At 38.6% G+C, this 20,808-nt stretch overlaps 1 protein-coding gene across 1 annotated transcript; it reads left to right on the top strand.

Moving 5' to 3' along the window:
* The first annotated feature begins 14,895 nt into the window (after positions 1 to 14,895).
* LOC140580900 (uncharacterized) lies at positions 14,896 to 19,182 on the top strand. The gene is made up of 3 exons (XM_072702720.1): positions 14,896 to 15,700; positions 15,879 to 16,946; positions 19,153 to 19,182. The coding sequence occupies exons 1-3, from the start codon at positions 15,581 to 15,583 to the stop codon at positions 19,180 to 19,182; spliced, it is 1,218 nt and encodes a 405-aa protein (XP_072558821.1). The 5' UTR covers positions 14,896 to 15,580.
* The last annotated feature ends 1,626 nt before the right edge of the window (positions 19,183 to 20,808 follow it).

The raw sequence follows: 20,808 nt of genomic DNA, 5'->3' as shown, positions 1-20,808 counted from the left end.
AGTAAAGGAAATATACATATAAAAAGTATTACAATGTCCTGAGCAACATTTAAGGAAAAACATACTACACTATAATGACATTATATAGTAAATGGCCATAATGTATAATATTAGCCTGCTGTATGCATGCAGTCCCTGGTGTGGCAGTTTGACTACTGCCATTAGCAGAAGCAGCCTTAGTACACCAATATAGGATAAAATATAGAACCCTTTGGTGAAGTGCCTCAGCCCAAGACAATGTATGGTTTGTGTCAGATGGTCTAAGTAGTCGGTAGAAATAGGCACCTGCATACCTAATATTTTAAGTCTAGATCATAAAAGTTAAGCTTACTTTGTACTACGTCAGTGAACACATGCCGTCTTGTATATTCAAAACAACAGTGGCTTACTACATTTGTAAAGTATTCTTCTAGACATAAGAAGCCCTAAAAGAATTTAATGGCATTAATGAAATAGAGGACGAACTGCACCTGCTGGCGAATCTATAAAAAAATCCAAAAAAGTGCAATATAAATAGAGCACCATCTCCACCTACTGGGCAATTTAATACAAAAAAGTGAAAAATCTGCAATATATACTGCCTGGCTTATAAATAAAATCTGATAATTTTCTATAAGTCAAATAGTAGAAAAATGAAAGGAGCTTAAAAATATGGACTGAGGTGAAGGGAAAGTTAATTCCTTGAAAGTATTATGAAGGATATTTCAGCTGAATTAGCCAAGGTAGGTATTAGACATACTAGGACAGTGGCTGTACCGCTCCAGATTGACTGATCGCCACCAAACTTGGAAGATCTGTCTGTAGTCCAGTCATACAGAAGTGAATCAAATTTTGTAAGGATCAGATGAAGCATGCCTGAGATTTAGCTGTTTGAATGAAATGGGAATGGAAATGGTGTGGCCAGCAGGTGGAGTCAGCGCTCCATTTTAGAAATGATATTAAATGCTTTCTGACCTTCTCATTTGTAAATGAAGTCTGATAATGTTGTATAAGGCAAATTGGTAAAAAATGAAAGGAAATTAAAAATATGGACTAAGGTGAAGGGAAAGGTAACAATTCTTTGAAGGTTTTATGAGAAAGAAGGACAATTCAGCTGAATCTGCAAAAGTGGCTCTTAGACATAATACATTGGCTGTAGTGCCCCCATTTGACTGATCACCACCAAACTTAGATGGTCTATCTGTAGTCCAGTGCTGCAGGAGTCAGTCAAATTTTGTGAGGATTAGGTGAAGCATGCCTGAGATTTAGCTGTTTGAATCAAATGGAAATGGAAATGGTGTGGCCAGCAGGTGGAGTCAACGCTCCATTTTAGAAATGCTATTTACAGTTTTTTCTGATTGCTTAAGCACATTTTTTGTAACTATTGGCTATTTTTGCAAAACTCTACACACAAATAAGAAAACCTTTCACCCAATTATCAAAACATTGTATTTCTCTTGCAAAAGCGAACACAGCTAGATTAACTCTTCACACCTTCGTAAAAATGGGTGTTTTCGTATCAAACAGTACACACAAGCCATCATCTACTAAGCACACAATGCGCCAACTGCACACTGATGGTATGAATACAAAACACATCTGGCTTTTGCTTTCTCTGTGTACAGATGTCAATTTGAGGTCATACTTTTGTCATAGTGTCATGTAAACATACAAGGATCCAAACTTCAAGTATTGGTGTTTATTCACACTCATCAAAACCAAGACAAAGTCAGAACACAAAATAGTAATTTCACAAAAAAAAAAGACAATCAGCCTACATCATGTCGTCTTTCTGGGTCCGGCGAGAAAATTTCGGCCACATCGCATGCGATATCCTCCAGTCCAAGGCACCGGGGGAAATATCTCTTTGAATGCTGTATCCAGGCCTGACATGATGCCTGGTCAATATCTCCACATGCCTGCTCCATTGCCTGTAAAAGGGCTACCTGTTGATGAGGATGACGGTCGTACACTTTCCAGCGCCAGGCAGAGAAGAACTCCTCTCCCTCGGCCTCCTCGGCCTCCTCTGATTCTCACTCTTCTCACTCTTACTGCTCCTTCCATTGTACTCCACATAGACAGCTTACCTGTGGCTTATTTATAGTGCTTAGGCTGATTGCAAAGTGAACTAATTCTCTAAAACAGTTTTCACATGTGAAAGTGTGCCAGACAGTTGGCAAAATAGTGTTAATGATAGCCATACATGTGTATAATTTTGCTAGGAGTGTGTTGGAAATTTGGTAATTGAGTGTAAGCAGTGAGTTGTGCCTACAGTTTTGCAAAGTGTGTGTTACAAAATTGCAAACTGAGTGCAAAGCAGTGTTTGTGCTTTTAGTTTTGCAAACTCAGTGAGTGGTTTTGCTATAAGTATTAATAGTTTTAGAAATTGTGCTTTAAGAATCACAGTTAGGGTTTAAGCAATCAGAAAAAACTGTAATACTTTTAGGCCTTCTCATGTGTAAATGAATTCTGATAATGTTCTATGAGGCAAATAGGTGAAAAAAGAACATAAATTAAAAAGATGTAGCTAGTTGAAGGGAAAGGGAGCAATTCTTGGAATGATTGATGAGAAATATGATCATTTCAACTGAATTTGCTAAGGTGGGTATTAGAAATATATAGGCAGTGGCTGTAGCGCCCCCATTTGACCGATCGGCACCAAAGTTGTATGGTCTGTCTGAGGTGCAGTGGTACATTAGTGGCTCAAATTTGGTGATGATCAGACGAAGTATGCCTCAGATTTAGCTGTTTGATTGAAATGATCATGGAAATGCTGTAGGTTCAGTGTGGCTGGTGGCCATAATGTACAGGCAGGTTAAGATATCTTTATAAATTATACATAAGGGCAGTGTCCTGATTAATCTACTACCAGATTGACCTATTTAGGCTGGACATTGCAGTAGTTACAGTAATATGTTATTTATTAAGTTTTTAAATATGACAAGGGAATGCAAATGACTATCATGTGACATTGAATATTTCTTGATTTGACATGACTAACAGAACTTGCAGGGCAAAAGATTTTAACCAGTAATATGTCACTTGATCAAAAATGAGATAAATGTAAGTTGAGCTGATTTTGCAGTTTATACAGTGATGTTATATTGCTGTAGCGGAAGCAGATTAAAAATATGGACTTAAATGAAGGGAAATGTGATTATTATTTAAATGTTTAAATAACCAATCAGGAGATGTGAGCTGCATTAACCAAGGTTGGTCTTAAACATACTAGGACAGTGGCTAAATTGGAAATGAAGTACAGACAGTAACTGATGGCCAATGCATTTAAATAGTCAGAAAGTAGGAAATGTTCCTATGATAAGATGATAACTGACATTTTAACATTACCGTAGAAATGTTGATTAAGGTATGATAAAGGGAAAAGGGTAGATGAGAAACAGAAGTTAAATGTGGTGACTAGCTATTCAAAGAAATTGCAATTCCTGCAGTGTACACAGCCTGAAGTATCACTGAAGTTTGATACATTTCTAAAAGTCAAATGGCGGGGAAATTAATGCAACTTAAAAATATTAATTGAGATGAAGGGAAAGGAATCTTTAAATTTTTCATGAGAAATAAGGTTATTTCAGCTGCATTAGCCAAAGTTGGTGTTAGACATATTTAGACAGTGGCCATATCGCCCCCCTTTGACCAATCAGCACAAATGGTGGATGGTCTGTCTGTGGGCTAGTGATAAATCAGTGGGTCAAATTTTGAGAGGATTGGATGAAGCATGCCAGAGATATAGCTGTTTTATTGAAATGGGCATGGAACTGGTTTGGCCAGCAGGTGTAGTTAGCGGTACATTTGATAAATGGTATTTAGTATTTAATGTGTAGTATATCATGTGAAATATTTATAGTGTGTGTGTTTGTGTCTGTGTTTGTATATATATATGTAGTAGAGATTTGTAAACGTTTGGTGGAATTTTGGTTTTATTTTGCTGGTGAGATGGCCGACTCCACAGTGTTAAAATGTGAAGGTATGTTACAGGACTTGAAACATCGGTGATAGGCGTCAGACTTCAGAGGGTTAAGGGTGATTGTTGATTAGAAGAGCTTTGAAGTGAGTGCTGTAAGTAATTAAAGGTCAGACTGTGGAGAAGCCTGGCGCCAGGCTAGTAGGAGCCTACGTTTCGGCAAGCCTACGAGACTTCTTGGCACCTGATGTCCCCCCCCCGCCTGCACAAGCTAGTCGTTGTTTTATGAGGGCCAATGAACACATATTGTTTTGCATATGAAAGGTAGTTTCACGTCTCTAACCTTAGGTCTGCAGAGAGACGTTTCTATTATACTGTGGTTTGAGTAAAATATCGCTGTTACTAGAATCCCTAAAGCCTACGAAAAATCTCGGACGCACCTCTGGTGGAGCCCCCCCCTCACTCCCCACACGAACTGCCCGCGCCCTCATCAGCGCCAATCAACAGCTATTGTTTTGCAAATGAAAGCAAGTTTCACGGTTTCAACCTCGGTTCTCCTCAGAAACGTCTTTGTAACAGTGTGGTTTAAGGAATTGTAAAATAAATGTATATTATAATCGTAATTTGAAATAGGGCCTACAATTTAATCCCCATTTTTCTTGATTTAGTAATGGCGATTTCAGTTTATCTAAAGTATTTGAAAGAATAAATAAATGCATCTGCTTACTGTCTGTAACAATCGGTGTTAATGTATTTTTCTTTTTTTTTAAGTTCGATCAGGGCTAAAAGACAAATTAATTAATTTATATCGTTATAATTACCCTGGCATGACATTAGTGCGGTATATGCATTATAAATGTGCCAACAGACAAAACATTTTTATAAGTAATGAAAAAAAAATGGAACTTGCAACTTAGAATGTGTAAAGACCGTTAAGTCGAAGTATTTTAGTCCAAGTTAAGTCCAAGAATTTTACGGAACACAATAAAGGTATGTGCTAAAACACACATTCAGCCTGTTAAAAAATGGCACAGTGCACCTTGCAGGGATACTTCGTACCAGAGCATGTGAGCGGAGCGGGCAGAATTTGGTCAGAGCGCGGAGCGGGTTTTCTAATTAAGGCTGGAGCGGTCGCTTTGTCTCGCTCCAATTTCGCTCAGATACCGCTCACACTACAATTCTGAGGCGTGCCCAAATCTACCCAGAATTTATCTGTACAATTATCAAGACTGTTACACAAATTGGCCGAGATGGAATTCGCAAAGTATTTCAGAAAGGATACTGATAAATCATACAAGTGTACTATTCTTATCAAACGTATAGATGACAAGAATGTACAGCAAGAACAACAATGTGGTGAAACTGTTTCAGTTAGTAAAGATTCACTTTGGAATCACTTTTCTCAGAAACATGAGTGTGCTACGCGAACAAGCGGAAGCCAGAGCAAAACGCGTGTAAGTTTTATATGGTTGTAGCATATCAAGTCTATAAAGTAAATTAAAGTATAAAAGCATATAAAGTAAATATTGGTAATCAAATAAATTCGTTTTGTCATTCAAAGTAGGTCTAATAAGATTTTTTTTTTATTTCACGTATTATTTTACATTTTATTTTAGAGACGTGCTGCATCAACAGAAAAAAACTGAGGAATTTAAAACGTTTTTGTATATTCTTTAGGCTATTAAACCCACTGATTCCTTTATTTATAAGCCTATTTTTGTGTGGAATGCCATTTCTAAACCTGTCCGTTGTTGCCGGTAGGTTGCTTAAAAATAAATATTTTCTGTTCTGACTGGCAATGTTGCCGTTGCTCATATTTCTTTATGACATAAGGCTTCGGTTTAAGGTGACATTTGTTAGGCATGCAGATTATTTGTTCCTGTTTTAAATTGGATCGAGCGTGGAGCGATTTGACTGGAGCGGGAGGACATTTTAGTGGAGCGAGGAGCAGTGTTGAGCGGAGCGGCTTAGTGCGAATTAGAGCAGAGGAGCGGGCGGAGCCAACAGCCTCGTGAGCCAGGAGCGGAAATTCTCACCGCTCGGCTCCGCTCACATGCTCTGCTTCGTACGTTATATGTGAAACATTGCGTAGTTATGAGCACAAAAAAACCTACTGATTACTATGTCCATCTGTTATGAGATGACACAATGCACTTTGCAAGTATACACACTGACATCGCTACGTGCGAAAAAGATTGTGTAGTTATGAGCACGCAAAAGACTATAAATTACTCCGGACGTATGTGCAATCATGTATGGGATTATGAGATGTCAACGTAAACTTCTCACGGAAACAGTTCACACGTTACATGTTTGGAGCACAGAAAAGGGCTAATTACTCAGAAACAGATTGCAGTCGAAATATATTACGGCACAATAAAGAAAACCTTCGCGTATGTATATTTCCGTATCACATTCAAGCAGTTGTATTTGATATAATAAATACAGTACATACAGTTGATGTCTGCAACAATCTGTGTGACCTTATTCAGTTGTAAAAGTTATAGCTAAAAGTTAAACTGATTTACGTACATCGGTAAAAGGACACTGGCATGATATTAGCGCGGTATATGCATTACAAATGTGTCACGCAGTAAAAACGAAATATTGCTTACTTGAGGGGTGCCAAAAATATTATACGATGTAATGTGTAAAGTTCAACCTTTTGTTATAAAAAAAATAAAAACAATGCCACAGTGCACTTTCCACGGAAACAGTTCACACGAAATGGTTTTGTACCTTTTGTGTATCTGTTTATTTTATATAATAAATGTGTATCTTCCACTTGAATGACACTGACTCTCTGTCTCTGTCTCCTACACACAGACATATGCTCTTTATCTTTATACTATCTGATTCTTCAAATGTATATATTCTGTGTCTAAATTTCTGGCAGCTTGCACTCATGACTCAATGATGCAACTTTTTCACATATACCGTATGAAGTGATTATATCAAAAATGTACATGCATGCACATGTATAAGATTGTCTGCAAAACCTAAAATTTATTTGATCATAAATTTACACAAATAGTTGTGAGAAGAACATACATCAAGTATATGTATTTGTTATATCACATATTTGTGTAATTGACAGCACGGTTAACCTAGTACATTTGGGGGTTCCACTATATTTCAAATTATGCTCTATGAAAGCACATGTATTCGATTCCTTACAACACACCGCTAGATAAACTCTTTAGTGCAGACCTGAGCTGAAGAAGTGACTTCAGGCTGGGGGGTGAGTTTGACTGAGTGACTGTGATTAATTTGCAAAACAAAAGGTGTTAATGGTGCTGGAGAGGGGGCGGGCAGCTTGTATGGGCAGTAAGGGGGGGGGCTCCTCGTGAGGAGAGTCTCATTTTTTCAGGAATTCTAGTGTTAAAAGAAAAAATAAACAGACCCCCAGACATCAGTTTGAAATCGATGCTAATATTTTAAGTAACCACTTAAAATGCCAAAAGTACCTTAGCCGCGTTACCCTGGCAAACAGACTTTAAGTAGCAGCTTGTAGCATAAAAGTAGAAATCGCCCGTTACAAGTTGCCTTCTTTTACCGGACGGAACAACAGTAAATACCCGGTCACATATAGTAAATAAGGTTACCTGTACAAAAGCCTTGCCTAAACCACATTTAAAAGGAAAAATAAACACACGCGCACACATCAGTTTCAAATTGATGCCAATATTTTAAGTAACCACTTAAAGTACCAAGGTAGTTATCCGCGTTACTCAGGCAAACGGACCTTACGTAGCAGCTTGTAGTATAAAAGCAGAAATAGCCCGTTACAAGTTGTCTTGTTTCACCGCACCAAACAATAGTAAATACCCGGTCACGCATAGTAAATAAGGTTACCTGTAGACTACCGACGCCTGTACCAGGCAACGGCGCTTGATCAAAGGTACCGTTTTCCTGCTTTTAGCTAGAGATGGCAATTTCGGCACCCAGGATCGATGCGTTCCGAACGCGTCCGAAACTTTTGGTCTCGATACGTAGTTTATGAAACAACGTCACACGCAAAATATATTTATTTAAAAGGAACAATTGAACAATTATAAAATATATAAATAACGTTATACAGAACATATCAAACAATTTTGAACCACACACACACACACAAATTACAAAACACAGCTACTGAGCTGCATTTGAAGTACCTTCCTCATCATCATCAGCGTCAGGTTTGTTTTCAGCAGTCGGCCTGATTTTGCTGATCAGTCCGTCCTCATTTAGGAGGACAGAAAAGTCACCCGCATTAATAAAATGCTCTTCCATATCTTGTACATCATGTAAAAGATGGCACATATCCTGCTCACTGAAATAAGTCCGAATTGCAGAATTTGTTATGGTCAGTGTTTGATCTGTGCCATCTTTTGTAAGCGACACAGTCCCAGTGTAGGTCGTGTTATATGAACCACACTTCTGCATTAATTTGCAACCAATGCATCTGTGTACAGATGATTTGCCAGTAAACTCATTTTGTGCGGTTTGGCATTTTGCACACCGATGTTTGCACAAAATTTGTATGCCAGTAATAGTTCCTGACGATTCAGAAAGTGTTTCAGCGTCAGTTAGTTCATTGAATTCAGCGATTTTCAGGTCGTCAATTTCTATGATGGTGGTCGATGGAGTCCCCGACAAATATATCCGTCCCTCACGTTCTCTTGTGGATAAGTTCGTAAATTGGTAAGACTTCAGAGGTTCCACTTGAACAATTTGTTGGTCCCATAAAGTCAGCTTCAGATGTCCCGAGGAATCCGCTATTTGGAACTCCTTAAGTTCTAAGTCACTGCCATTTATGTTGACGACTTTGTTGTAGCTTCCTGGGGCCAAAATTTTCGCTTTTAGGACACCGACCTGTTACACACAGATAGAGATATATTAAATAGGACTGATCAGAAAATACTAATGTTCGGTTACTTCATAAGACATATGTATCATATCACAATTTCGTTGAATATCACTGCAGGGTCATTTACATGTATTTTATGCCGAGTTAAAAGAGGTTTTAATAAATTGCGCTAGAACAAGTTATAAACCACATAAACAAAGTAACTGGTTAATTTAATTGTACAGGCACGTTAGAAACGTATTTCTTTCAACAGAATAACGCGCTTCTCATCAATAATGTCAATCAAACAATGTATGACTACATTTCATTGTACTACTTATAAGATTATTATATCTACTTACAGTTTGCCTGGGTCCAAGTGTTTGTATTTTGGCAATGATCAGCTTTGAGCTGCTGGGAGGGATTTTAGGTAAAAAAGACAGGTTCACGACTTCCACAGTTGTGCTTCTGTTGCACAAAACGTCGAATCCTGAAGGATCTGAGTAGCCTAGAAAACATGAACATCAAGTAAATACCGGCTTGATTTAGGTTAAATAGACACTTCATTTGAAGCAGAATTTTCTGTTTTGTTTTATTTTATTTTAAGAAAATTAAGACTTACTGATACTTCGCTTGACGTTGGTCAGCTTCACCCCAGTCTTGTTTTTGGAAGCTTGCGCAAACGATGTCTGCTTTTCTTGACAAAAGCAAATAACTTTGTGGAATTCGTCCCTGCTGGTTTGAAGCAGTGCCGTGAAATATTTAGAATTGCGCTTTGACACAATCGTTGGCGACACGCAGTGCAGAAAGCCCTGCAATGTCTCGAGCTCCTGTTTTGCGATTTTAGCAGGGCTGGCCATAGCTGCAGAATGACGGACACAACTAACGGTTTTTCTCTAGAATCCCTAAAGCCTACGAAAAATCCAAGTACTAGTCTCTGCAGAACACTGACGCGAGTGGGCGGATTTCAAGCACTGGAAGTGTATTACAGTGGGCGGTTCCAAAGCGTTGTTCTGATTGGCTAAAACAATCACTGGGTGGATTTCAAGTGGAGTGGGCGGTTTCAAAGCGTTGTTCTGATTGCCTATAACGACAACTGGGCGGATTTCAAGGTAAGTATCTGATTGGCTCTGTGACGGGACTTTCTGGAGGCGTGTAGAAACAGCGTTCAGAAACAATGGCGGCGGATCGGATGCAGTACATGACCCAGGTAAGTAAATGTCTATTTAGTTATACGTATTGTTTTTGATTATATGCTTATAATTATTTCTGATAATATTTCATTAAAATGGCGCCTCGCAATTCGCGTTTCTAAATGGCCGACTCGCCATTATTCATTTTGTTTGCTTACGTATGTGTGTTCCATATCTCTACCCTGATGATATGTTTTATTTATTTATATTTTAAATCTCATGAAGGATAGAGGATCTTCAAAGATTGTTTAGGAAAACGATTAATTTAAGTATTTAATCATTTATTCTCGTTGCTGTATATGTGTAGGGATATTCACTAGGCTAAGATTCTGTGTAATTTTTATGTAATCCCTGCATTTTTGTTTTCAACAAGCATTTTTTTTTACGTATTTATGCATATGTATCTTCTGTAACAAATGTTTGATAGGTTAAATTGATCCGACTGAAATAAGAATCTGAATTGCGGATATGTTTTGAAGTGTGCAAGTAAATAGAATCCTGCTATATTAATTGGAATCTGTAATGTGTCAAATATTGATTTTTTTCCTGGGATAAAGAAGAGCCTGACTGAGTGAAAGACACTAATGTCTCTCACTTATTGTTTCCTTTTAAAAAACAGAGCACCATAATCTACACAGTACAATCTGTACATGATCCCAGGACCAGTAGGTCATGAATGATGTAGTTTCCATTTCCCAGGTTCAGCAAATGCAGCAACAGATATTATGTTACTGAAAATTGCTGTCTGCGTGTTGGTCTTCTAAAAAAATATGCATTAAACCATTATAGGTGTCATCTTAACCAATAGATCACATAAAATGCTTGAATTAATAAGATATCTAAAATATTATAAAGTTAATTCAGTTAATTATAACCTTTTTTATATATAAACATTTTTAATCGTAATGTATGAAACTCTGAACATTATTAGATTAATTTTGTTAAAATAATTAAGCTAATTAAGTTAATAATTAAGAATATTATCATTAAACACTGCATATTTTGTCTTTGCAGCATGTCACTGTTCAGATTAAGGACTATCCGGTGCCTCAACCTCAAAGAATTTGTGAAAATTCAAATCTGTTTTCTTGCTCTTTTTGCACTTTGGACAAGTACAATCCAAAGGAGTATAATTCTGTTGCAGTCCACATTGCTTCCCATAGGACAAGGGCGGTTGAGTATGGTGGTGAGTGGTTGGTCTTGTTATGTTTTTCAGTTCATTCATAATGGCCAATGAACATCTATTAACATGATGCTTTTAATCTGTTTTAGATTATATCATATATAGCTGCACCCTTGGATGCCGTGGGAGGACTACACATTTTCACTGCTGTCTGTGTACAGCTGTATATGTAAACAAAGGTGATCTGCAAAAGCATCATTGCCGTCACCATTCCATTGTTGCTGAGCCTCCCGCTGGCCACCCAACAGAGCCTCCCGCTGGCCACCCAACAGAGCCTCCTGCCGGCCACCCACCAGTACCTCCCTCTGGACATCCAACAGAGTCTCCCGCTGGCCATCCACCAGGGCAACCTGATCAAGCACTCATACCATGCCAACAAGCTGTCCATAGAAAGCAAGTAACTGTTGAATGTCCTCACTGTAGAATGAGCCTAAATAAGAAGAATCTTAAACAACATGTGGCAAGAAAACATCAGGCTGTTACAGTAATTGTACAGTAAAAGTAATTGTTGTGCAGTGTTTTTGTCTTCACTCTCTGAATGTGTAATTGGATGATGCAAATTATGATGCAATTATACAGAACCTGCATAATATTTAAAATATAACATCGTACAACAGATATTGAATGATTTTAAATTGCAACAAAAATATTTAACTTACCGAAATTTTAAATTAGTTATTTAGTTTTTAATACAGATTAAAAGTATAGATTAAAAAGTATAAAACAGTTTAAGTATAACTATGAACAAGATAGAAAAAAAATTGCACATATGACTCTATACACTCAATGGCCACCTTGCTAGTAGCAGGCTGGACCCCCTTTTACTGTATACAGTGACAAGTCCACATCACAGTTGAATTAAACGTTGAAATCACACAGCACAAGACTTGGCATGAAAAACAACGTATAAACCACAACCTAGGCAGGTAAAAGTAACTCATGTAAAAGATAAAAATATAAAGTGCTTAGAAGTGTAAGGTGTAATGAGTGGTAAACCTTACACTTACGTAAAGTGGTAAGGTAATTAAGCATCAATTTAGAGTAGTCGTGAAGGGGCGTTTTAGTGGCAGCCATTTCGTTTATTGGTTTCCCTGAGCTAGATTAACAGAGAGACAGGGACTTGTTTTGATTGGCTGACGTAAGTGACCACTCCCACCTGAAGCAAGGCTTGTCCTGTGCATTTTATTTCTGGATTTGCAAGAGGTAAGTCGCTACATATATGTAATGCTTTTATTAGTTTGTTGACGCTTTGCTTTTTTAATTATAGGTGATTTATTTTGTGGTCCTCAGTTTTTTAAAACATGTTTTTGTTCGGTGTTAGGCAATAGTGTTTGAGCAGGGTAAGCGTTCGTTTAGGTAGTGTGAAATGCGCGACAGACCTGTTTCTGTGGCAGCCATTTTAGGTATCTTTTACATTTGCGCTTTACATTATCCCCGTTCTTATACGCTTACGTTTTAAAGTGGTATATTTTGGAATGCAGCAGATAAGGATTTGGCAGCAGTAGAACACGTGTAAGTGGTCAAAATTAATCTTGGTTTAGAAGCGCAAAGTATGTTTTAAACGCTGTGTGTCTGTGGCATGTCGTACTTTTGTGTTTTAGCATTTATAATTACGGTAGACGTAATTGCATATGTGTAATGCTATGTTTTTATTCGCTTGTTGACGCTTTGCTCTTTTCCAATTGTAGCTGGTTTATTTTGTGTTAAGGTTTTTTTAAAACATTTTTAGTTTGATGTTAGGCAATAGTGTTTCAGCAGCGTAATCGTTTGTTTCATCGGTGTTAACTGCGTCACAGAAAGCTCTTTCTGTGGCGGCCATTTTAGGTATCTTGTTTTTGATTAGCATGTACATTTGCGCGTTACATTATCCCCGTCCTTACACGGTTATGTTTTGAAGTAATATATTTTGTAATGCAGCAGATAAGGATGTGGCAACAGTAAATCACGTTTAAGTGGTCAAATTAAGTTTGGTTCAGAAGCGCAAAGTATGTTTTAAACGCTGTGTGTCTGTGGCATATCGTACTTTTGTGTTTTAACATTTATAATTATGGTAGACGTAATTACATATGTGTAATGCTGTTTTTATTCGCTTGACGCTTTGCTGTTTTCTCACTGTGGGTGGTTTATTTTGTGTCAAGGTTTTTAAAAACATATATATAATTTATTAAATAAATTTAATAATTAAATGCGCCACAAAGCTGTTTCCGTGTCGGCCATTTTAGATGTCTTGTTTTTGCTGAGCATGCGCACATGTACGGAATACAAATGTATTTTGTATTTTTTTACTCTTTCTCTTTTTGCAGTCTTTAGATCGGTCAGGGTTCATTTCACTGCATGTTGTACTGGTTATATCTATGTATGTGACAAAGAATCTTAATATTGAAATCTTGAGTGGGATCACTATCCGGTAATCAATTTACAATAAAATATACTTTTATTTAGTTCACAACATTAAATTGTCTGAAGGCGCTTCACTCTATCCCCATCTATGTAGCCATATATTGTAAAGTAACATATTTTGCAATTCATCCGATAAGGATTCGGCAGCAGTACATTACGGTTTTACCGTAAGTTGCATGCTAAACTTCCATAGTGTTTACGTCGTAGTTGTAGACTTGTAAAGTAAGGCAATAACTGCTTGGTTACTACTGCAGCAGTTCACGGTAAATACAGACAGAATTAACCGGCAAGGAGCCATGCCTGCGTGTTTAGGAACTGTAACAGTACGAAAACAGATACAGACCGGTGTGAAACAAATGTATGTGAGGCTGCATTACATCGCAGCGATGTTTGTATGGTGCACTTTTGTCATTCCTCTCAGTCGATGTGAATTTACTACGTATATTTTACAGTAAAAATGTAATATGTATTTTACTAGTAACGTAAGCCGTTATGAAAGAAACTTAATGTTAAAGGACTGCTTGGAATGCTACAGTAAAAAATGTTTGCGGTATCCATGTTTCGTATAGTAATGAAATGTATACACATGTCAGTTAAGTCATACATCTTGTCTTTATAGACTTTGAAGAGGTCTGTCGACAGAGGGATCAAAGGTGAATATTTTGAAGCTGCTGTCTACCACCAGTTGTTTCAGAATGACCGTGGAGAAGGTTTCAAGTGTACATGGTGTTTTAAATAAAGACTGACTATTGAGAAATGTTGATGCTATGAAAGTCATCTGTCACTTTTCTCTACAGATTTCTGCTGGAGAAAGACATTTCCAAGGAGAAAGTGATAAACGGTATGCTTTGTGCACTTCGAGAAGTGAGCATTGCCACTACATCAGTTTGCTATAGAAATAGAAGCTTAATATGTTAGTTGTTAAAATCTTATCTATCTGATTTAAGGTAACCCAGGGTTTTGGGTTACAATTTACTACCTGGAAGACTATTCCATATTTCAGCAGTATGCTGTAAATGCATTTGCTGTAGGAAGAGAAGCATAGTATTTTATAGGTGATTGTTATTGCTTAATATGTTATAGTTGGTAATCTTATCTAGGTCTGATTTAAAGGAACCTAGGGTTTTAGTTTGTGCTACAGTAGTACGAAGACTTTTCTGTACTGTAGGTACATGCTGTGTAAAAAAAAAAAAAAAAGTGCTTCCTTAAATTTAATTTAAAATATTAAAATTAAGACTTGTTTATACAACAGCACATTGAATATATAGTGGCAGAGGTGCTTTTTCCTCAATATGGTAAATGGCCATGATATTGATTTTAAGGCATATTTGTGTCTGTGAGATTAGTAATTTGTAGCATTTGTAATAAATCGCATTGTAGTGACAGGAAAAATTGAAATACATGTGAGAAACCCATCCGTTCGTGTTGAGGTGAAGCTTATGTAATATTGTTTTGCAGTGTGACTTCACAGGTAAGTGTGTCATTTTAACAATGAAAGTCATGTTAGAGATTGATTGTAGGATAAGGATTGTAATGCTTCATAAAATGTTTAGTGTGTAAATTGTGGTTTACTGTCCAGACACTTCAATATTGATTTAGCTGCATCACTGATTCTAAGTAGCTGAGATGTGTCAGTGTACATAGTTCTCACAGAAAAACAGCATTGTAATTGCTTTAAGTAATGCATATCAATTAAACTTAGTTTTGTGATAACTGATAATTACTGAGTCACCACACACTGCACAACCATAAAATGTTTTCTACATGTAACCCATATGGAACACTGTTGGAAACTGGCAGAAGAGAAGACGCTATGAAGTTCCATCCAAGGAGGAACAACTTGACAGATGCATCATTCAAGCAGTTCATAAAATGTTTAGTGTGTAAATTGTGGTTTACTGTCCATACACTTCAATATTAATTTAGCTTCATCACTGATTCTTAGTAGCTGAGATGTGTCAGTGTACATAGTTCTCACAGAACAGCATTGTAATTGTTTTAATACATATCAATCAAAATTAGTTTTGTGATATCTGATAATTACTGAGTCACCACACACACTGCACGAGCATAAAATGTCTTCGACATGTAACCTGTATGGAGCACTGTTGGAAACTGGCAGAAGAGAAGACGCTATGACGTTCCATCCAAGGAGGAACAACTTGACAGATGCATCATTCGAGCAGTTGTTTGAGGTGGTACTTTGCTGATGGTAACTCAGTGGTACCTTGCTTGTTGGGGATTTGAACCTGTGATTTTAAATTACAAGTGTACATCCCTAGCTATTAGGACGTATAATTGAGATGTCAGTGCAAAGTAAGGTTGTAAGCAGGTGTGCCTTGTGTTGTCCCCCCCCCCCTTGTTCATTTGCAGATGCCTCGCACCAAGGCGTCCAAGCGTTCAGCAGCAGCGAAGAAGAGGCTGATGGACCGGCGGCGAGCTGCTGATAGTTTTGATGTGGCTATGACCGATGACGGGGTTACGTCTTTTCCCCCCTACCGGAATACCAAAAAGATCACGACTGTGACTTTCCCGACGAGCCACGACCAACAACCTGAGCAGGCCGTACAGCCGCGGCCTGACTCTGTCATGGCTATGACTGACGGGGTTATTTCTTTTCCCCCCTACTGGAATACCAAAAAGATCCAGACTGTGACTTTCCCGACGAGCCATGACCTCCAGGTTCCCACCCTGGGTGCCATTTGTAGGACTGATGACGAGTTGTATATGCCTTCTTTTTATAAAGACAAGGCTTTGACTGACGAGGTTGTGCAGCCACCTCCTAAAAGAAAGGCTGCAGCTATACAACCATCTAAACGACCATCTAAAAAACCATCCATGAGACCATCTAACTCAGCACTTGAAGTGTCAAACTCTGTTCCAAACAATTGTCCAAAGCGTTGTCCGAAGCGTTGTCCGAAGCGTTGCCGTTTGGCAAAAACATTGGCGAACCCCTTGGCAAAACCCTTGGCAAAACCCTTGGCAAAACCCTTGCTAATGTCTGAACAACAAAGTGCCCTGGCTCAACAGCAGCATATGAACCCTGTAACTGTCTGTGCACCTACTCATTTTCCTCAGGCACGTACTGTGAGAGGCTCCTTCCATCAAGGACACCCACGATTTGGAGTCAACAGTAACAAGCAATGTGTTGCTAATAGTTTGATTGCTATAGTGACGTGTAAGGTAAAGAATGTTTTAACCTGGTCAGTCACAGACATTGATCAAGTGCTGCTGAATGGAGATGACCTCTACACCACCATCAGAGATGCTGGGAGAATTGGAGATGCTTCTGGGTATCTGTTTGTGAGAGATCTACCAACTGAGTACACATTGAATGGTGATAAATTTGAAATAAACTACCATGATGACATGTTTGTTGGCTTGTTTGGTGTGAGTGAATATGGAGATATGTGCAACATTCTCATGTCAGCTGATCAAGCGGTAAGAAGAGTATTCTCACTGTATGATGCGTGTCTTTTTACTCTTAAAGTAAATACATGTGCCATCATTAAGCAAGGGTCATGGTATGTGGTGATCGACTCCCATTCCCGACGAGGAGATGGAGCAAGTGACGCATCAGGCAGAAGTATATTGGTGTACCACTCTAACATAGATTCTTTGCTAGACCATGTGAATACCCTAGGACTGTCTTTAGATGCAACAGGGGAACAGTTTGAGATTACAGCTGTGAGTGTGACCAGTCGAAGCAATCTGCAGCAGCATCCAGATGGTAATTCCTCAGTCACCAGTCTCAACCAGCCTACCAGCATGTCAGACCATCCAGACGGTAACTCCTCAGTGACCAGAGTCAAGCAGTTTGCCAACATGTCAGAGAGCCAATATGGTTTGGTAAGGCCAAATGTGACAGACGATGCACAACCTGAGGTTGATATGCATGTGAGCAATGAAGGTGATGTAGTATTCATCAGTGAGCTATGCAATGAGCAGTTTTTGTTCAGTCCTTTGACAACACAGCAGCAAAGAAGCCTTTCCTGTAAGCTTGGTGTGGTGTATATTGATCATGGTCATGTAAACATGGCTGCACAGTTTCCAATGGGTGACCCTTGCAGAACGGTACCTATTACTGGTGATGGTAACTGCTTTTTCAGATCTCTGGCTTTTGCTATTACTGGAAATGAGAAAGAACACAGGAAAATTAGACGTGCTGTTGTTGGTCACATACTAAAAAATCAATCCAGGTATGTTGCTTGTCTTAGGGAAGGTCACTCTTCTGTCACTGAGTATGTCACTGCATCACGGATGAAATATGTTGGTACTTGGGCATCTGAGGTAGAGATTCAAGCTGCCGCTGATCTGCTTGGTGTGCATATTTTCACATTCTCCAATAACAAATGGTTGAAGTACTCCACATGTATTGGTTCTGATCCGAGAGGTATGTACCTGAAACATTGTAATGAGTCACACTATGAGGCTGTAACTTGTGTGAAAGGGCGTGATACTGAGGGTTGTGCCAGACAATGCTCTGAAATTCACAATACAGCATCTGAAATGGCATCAAGTCGACGAAAACTGGAACGAGGCAAAAGACGGTATGAAGAAAGTATGGTGTACAAGGAGGAACAACTTGAGAGAAGCATAAAGCGCTACCATGAGGATGAAGTGTACAGAGAACATGTGAAACAGTCAAGTGTAAGTAAGTACGCAACAGACTTGGGTCACCGCAAACATATACAGCAGTCAAGTGTGAGTAAGTATGCGATAGATAATGAACACAGGCAACGTGTGCAGCAGTCGAGTGTGAGCAAGTATGCGACAGATAATGAACACAGGCAACGTGTGAAGCAGTCGAGTGTGAGCAAGTATGCGACAGATAATGAACACAGGCAACGTGTGAAGCAGTCGAGTGTGAGCAAGTATGCGACAGATAATGAACACAGTCAACGTGTGAAGCAGTCGAGTGTGATTAAGTATGCAACAGACACTGAACACAGGCACCGTGTGAAGCAGTCAAGTATGCAGAAGTATGCAACTGACATTGAACACAGGCAACGTGTAAAAGACTGTATGGTTCGTAAGCATGCCACAAATGAAAGTTACAGAGAAGCTGTGAAGAAACAGAAATTTGAAGCCTACCATTGTAATCCAGTATACCAATCAGCTCAGAAGCAAAGTTGCAGTAATAGATATAAGACAGACAGCTGTTATGCCACTGCAGTGAAAAGCAGAAATACTGGAAAACGGACTAAAGAGAAGGATAACAGAAAAGACATTAAGTATGTGATTGAACAGTTTAGACAGAAAATAACTAAAGGCCCAGAATACATTTGTTCAGTGTGTCATCGATTGCTATTTAAACACCAAGTTCTGATTTGCAAGAAAGATGAGTACTTCAAAAAATCACAGGCAATTGCGTTAGTGGCATCACAGTGTATAACTGAGACATACTTGCATAAATGTGTAGATATGTGTTCTGATGATTGTAGCAGTGTTATTGGCTCTAGAGGTTCCTTGTGGATCTGCCACACGTGTCACAGAAAGATTCTTGATGGGAAACTGCCAGCAGAGAGTGTTGCAAACAATCTAGCTTTAGACCCAGTCCCTGTAGAGTTACAGCGTCTAAATTCACTGGAACAACATCTGATTGCTATGCATATTCCTTTCATGAGAATTGTGTCTTTGCCAAAAGGTGGACAAAATGGTGTTCATGGTCCTGTGACTTGTGTCCCATCTAGTGTTCCAAATGTAGCTGAAGTTTTACCAAGAGTCAACAATGATGACCTTATGATTCGTGTAAAGTTGAAGCGGAAGTTAACTTACAAAGGGCATTACAAATATGAATTTGTGCATCTAGAAAAAATAAAGAAGGCTTTGGTGTATCTTACAGAAAATAACCAATTTTACAGCAATGTGCAGTTTAACAATGACTGGATCAATCCCCTGCAGAAAACTAAAGAAATACTTGGTGATGTAAGTGACATACATGCAAATGAAGACTGTAATGAAAATAACATGGAGGATGAGGAAATGGATGAAACTATGCATGATAGACAACAACATGGCATGTATATGGATACGTGTCTTCAACCTGTAGACATAGCACAAGAGATCTTGGATCAGCACTTTGATGGAATCATGTCTATGGCACCTGCAGAAGGAAACAATCCAGTGAGGCTTCTAACTGATGAGTCAAATGAAGCTAAATGTTTTCCAGTCCTTTTCCCAAAAGGAACAGGTACTTTTCATGAGAGAAGGAAGGAAAAACTGACACTGTGTAGGTATTTAAATACAAGAATTCTTAATGCAGATGGACGTTTTGGAAAAAACTTAGACTATATATTTTATGGGCAGTATTTGTCTGAGCTTCAGCAGGTTGTGTCAAATGTGTCAATTGCTGTGAGAAAAGGCTATGATGCACGGGATAAGTGTCCTGTCACATCAGAAACTTTGACAAATAAGGAGGCTCTACAAAAGATGTTCAATTTTGATGAAGGTTATAAATTTCTAAGACCAATCAGAGGCACCCCTGTTTTTTGGCAAAGTGTTCAGAAAGATTTGTTTGCGATGGTAAGACAGCTTGGTATTCCCACATGGTTTTGCTCCTTTTCTTCTGCTGATTTACGTTGGACAGAAATGATAACAGCAATCTTCAAACAAGATGGCATAGATGCATCAAGTGCTGAGCTCGACTGGTCAGAAAGGTGTGCACTGTTGAAAAACAATCCTGTGACAGCTGCCAGAATGTTTGACTATCGATTCCACTGCTTCCTGAAAGATGTCATCATGTCAGAAGCACAACCCATTGGCAAAATAGTTGACTATTTCTACAGAATAGAATTTCAGCAACGGGGATCACCTCACACTCACTGTTTGTTTTGGGTGGAAGATGCACCTAAGGTTGGCAAAGATGATGAAGATGAAGTATCAGCTTTCATTGATCACTATGTGACATGTGAAATGCCAGAGGGTAATGATGAAATGCATGAAATTGTATGTAGTGTACAGCAACATAGTAAGAGGCACTCAAAAACATGCAAGAAAAAAGGGAAAACTTGTAGATTCAATTTCCCACGTCCTCCAAGCAACAGAACATTTGTGTCATCATGCAAACTTGGAGATGGTGAGACAGACGGACAGCCCCTGAAAAAAGAAGTAGCAGATGCTATAATGAAAAAAGTGAAGGATGCTGTACTAAACCCTGAGGCCAACTATGACTCTGTTGATTCCTTATTTAGTACAATTGGTATCAGTCAGGAAATATTTGAAGCTGCGTACTCAAGAATCACAAAGAAAACTACCATTGTTCTTAAGAGGAGACCATGTGAAGTGTGGGTGAACCAATATA

The sequence above is a fragment of the Paramormyrops kingsleyae genome, chromosome 1, assembly GCF_048594095.1.
Source record: "Paramormyrops kingsleyae isolate MSU_618 chromosome 1, PKINGS_0.4, whole genome shotgun sequence".
Lineage (NCBI taxonomy): Eukaryota > Metazoa > Chordata > Actinopteri > Osteoglossiformes > Mormyridae > Paramormyrops > Paramormyrops kingsleyae.
This window is presented reverse-complemented; position numbering and strand designations above follow the sequence as displayed.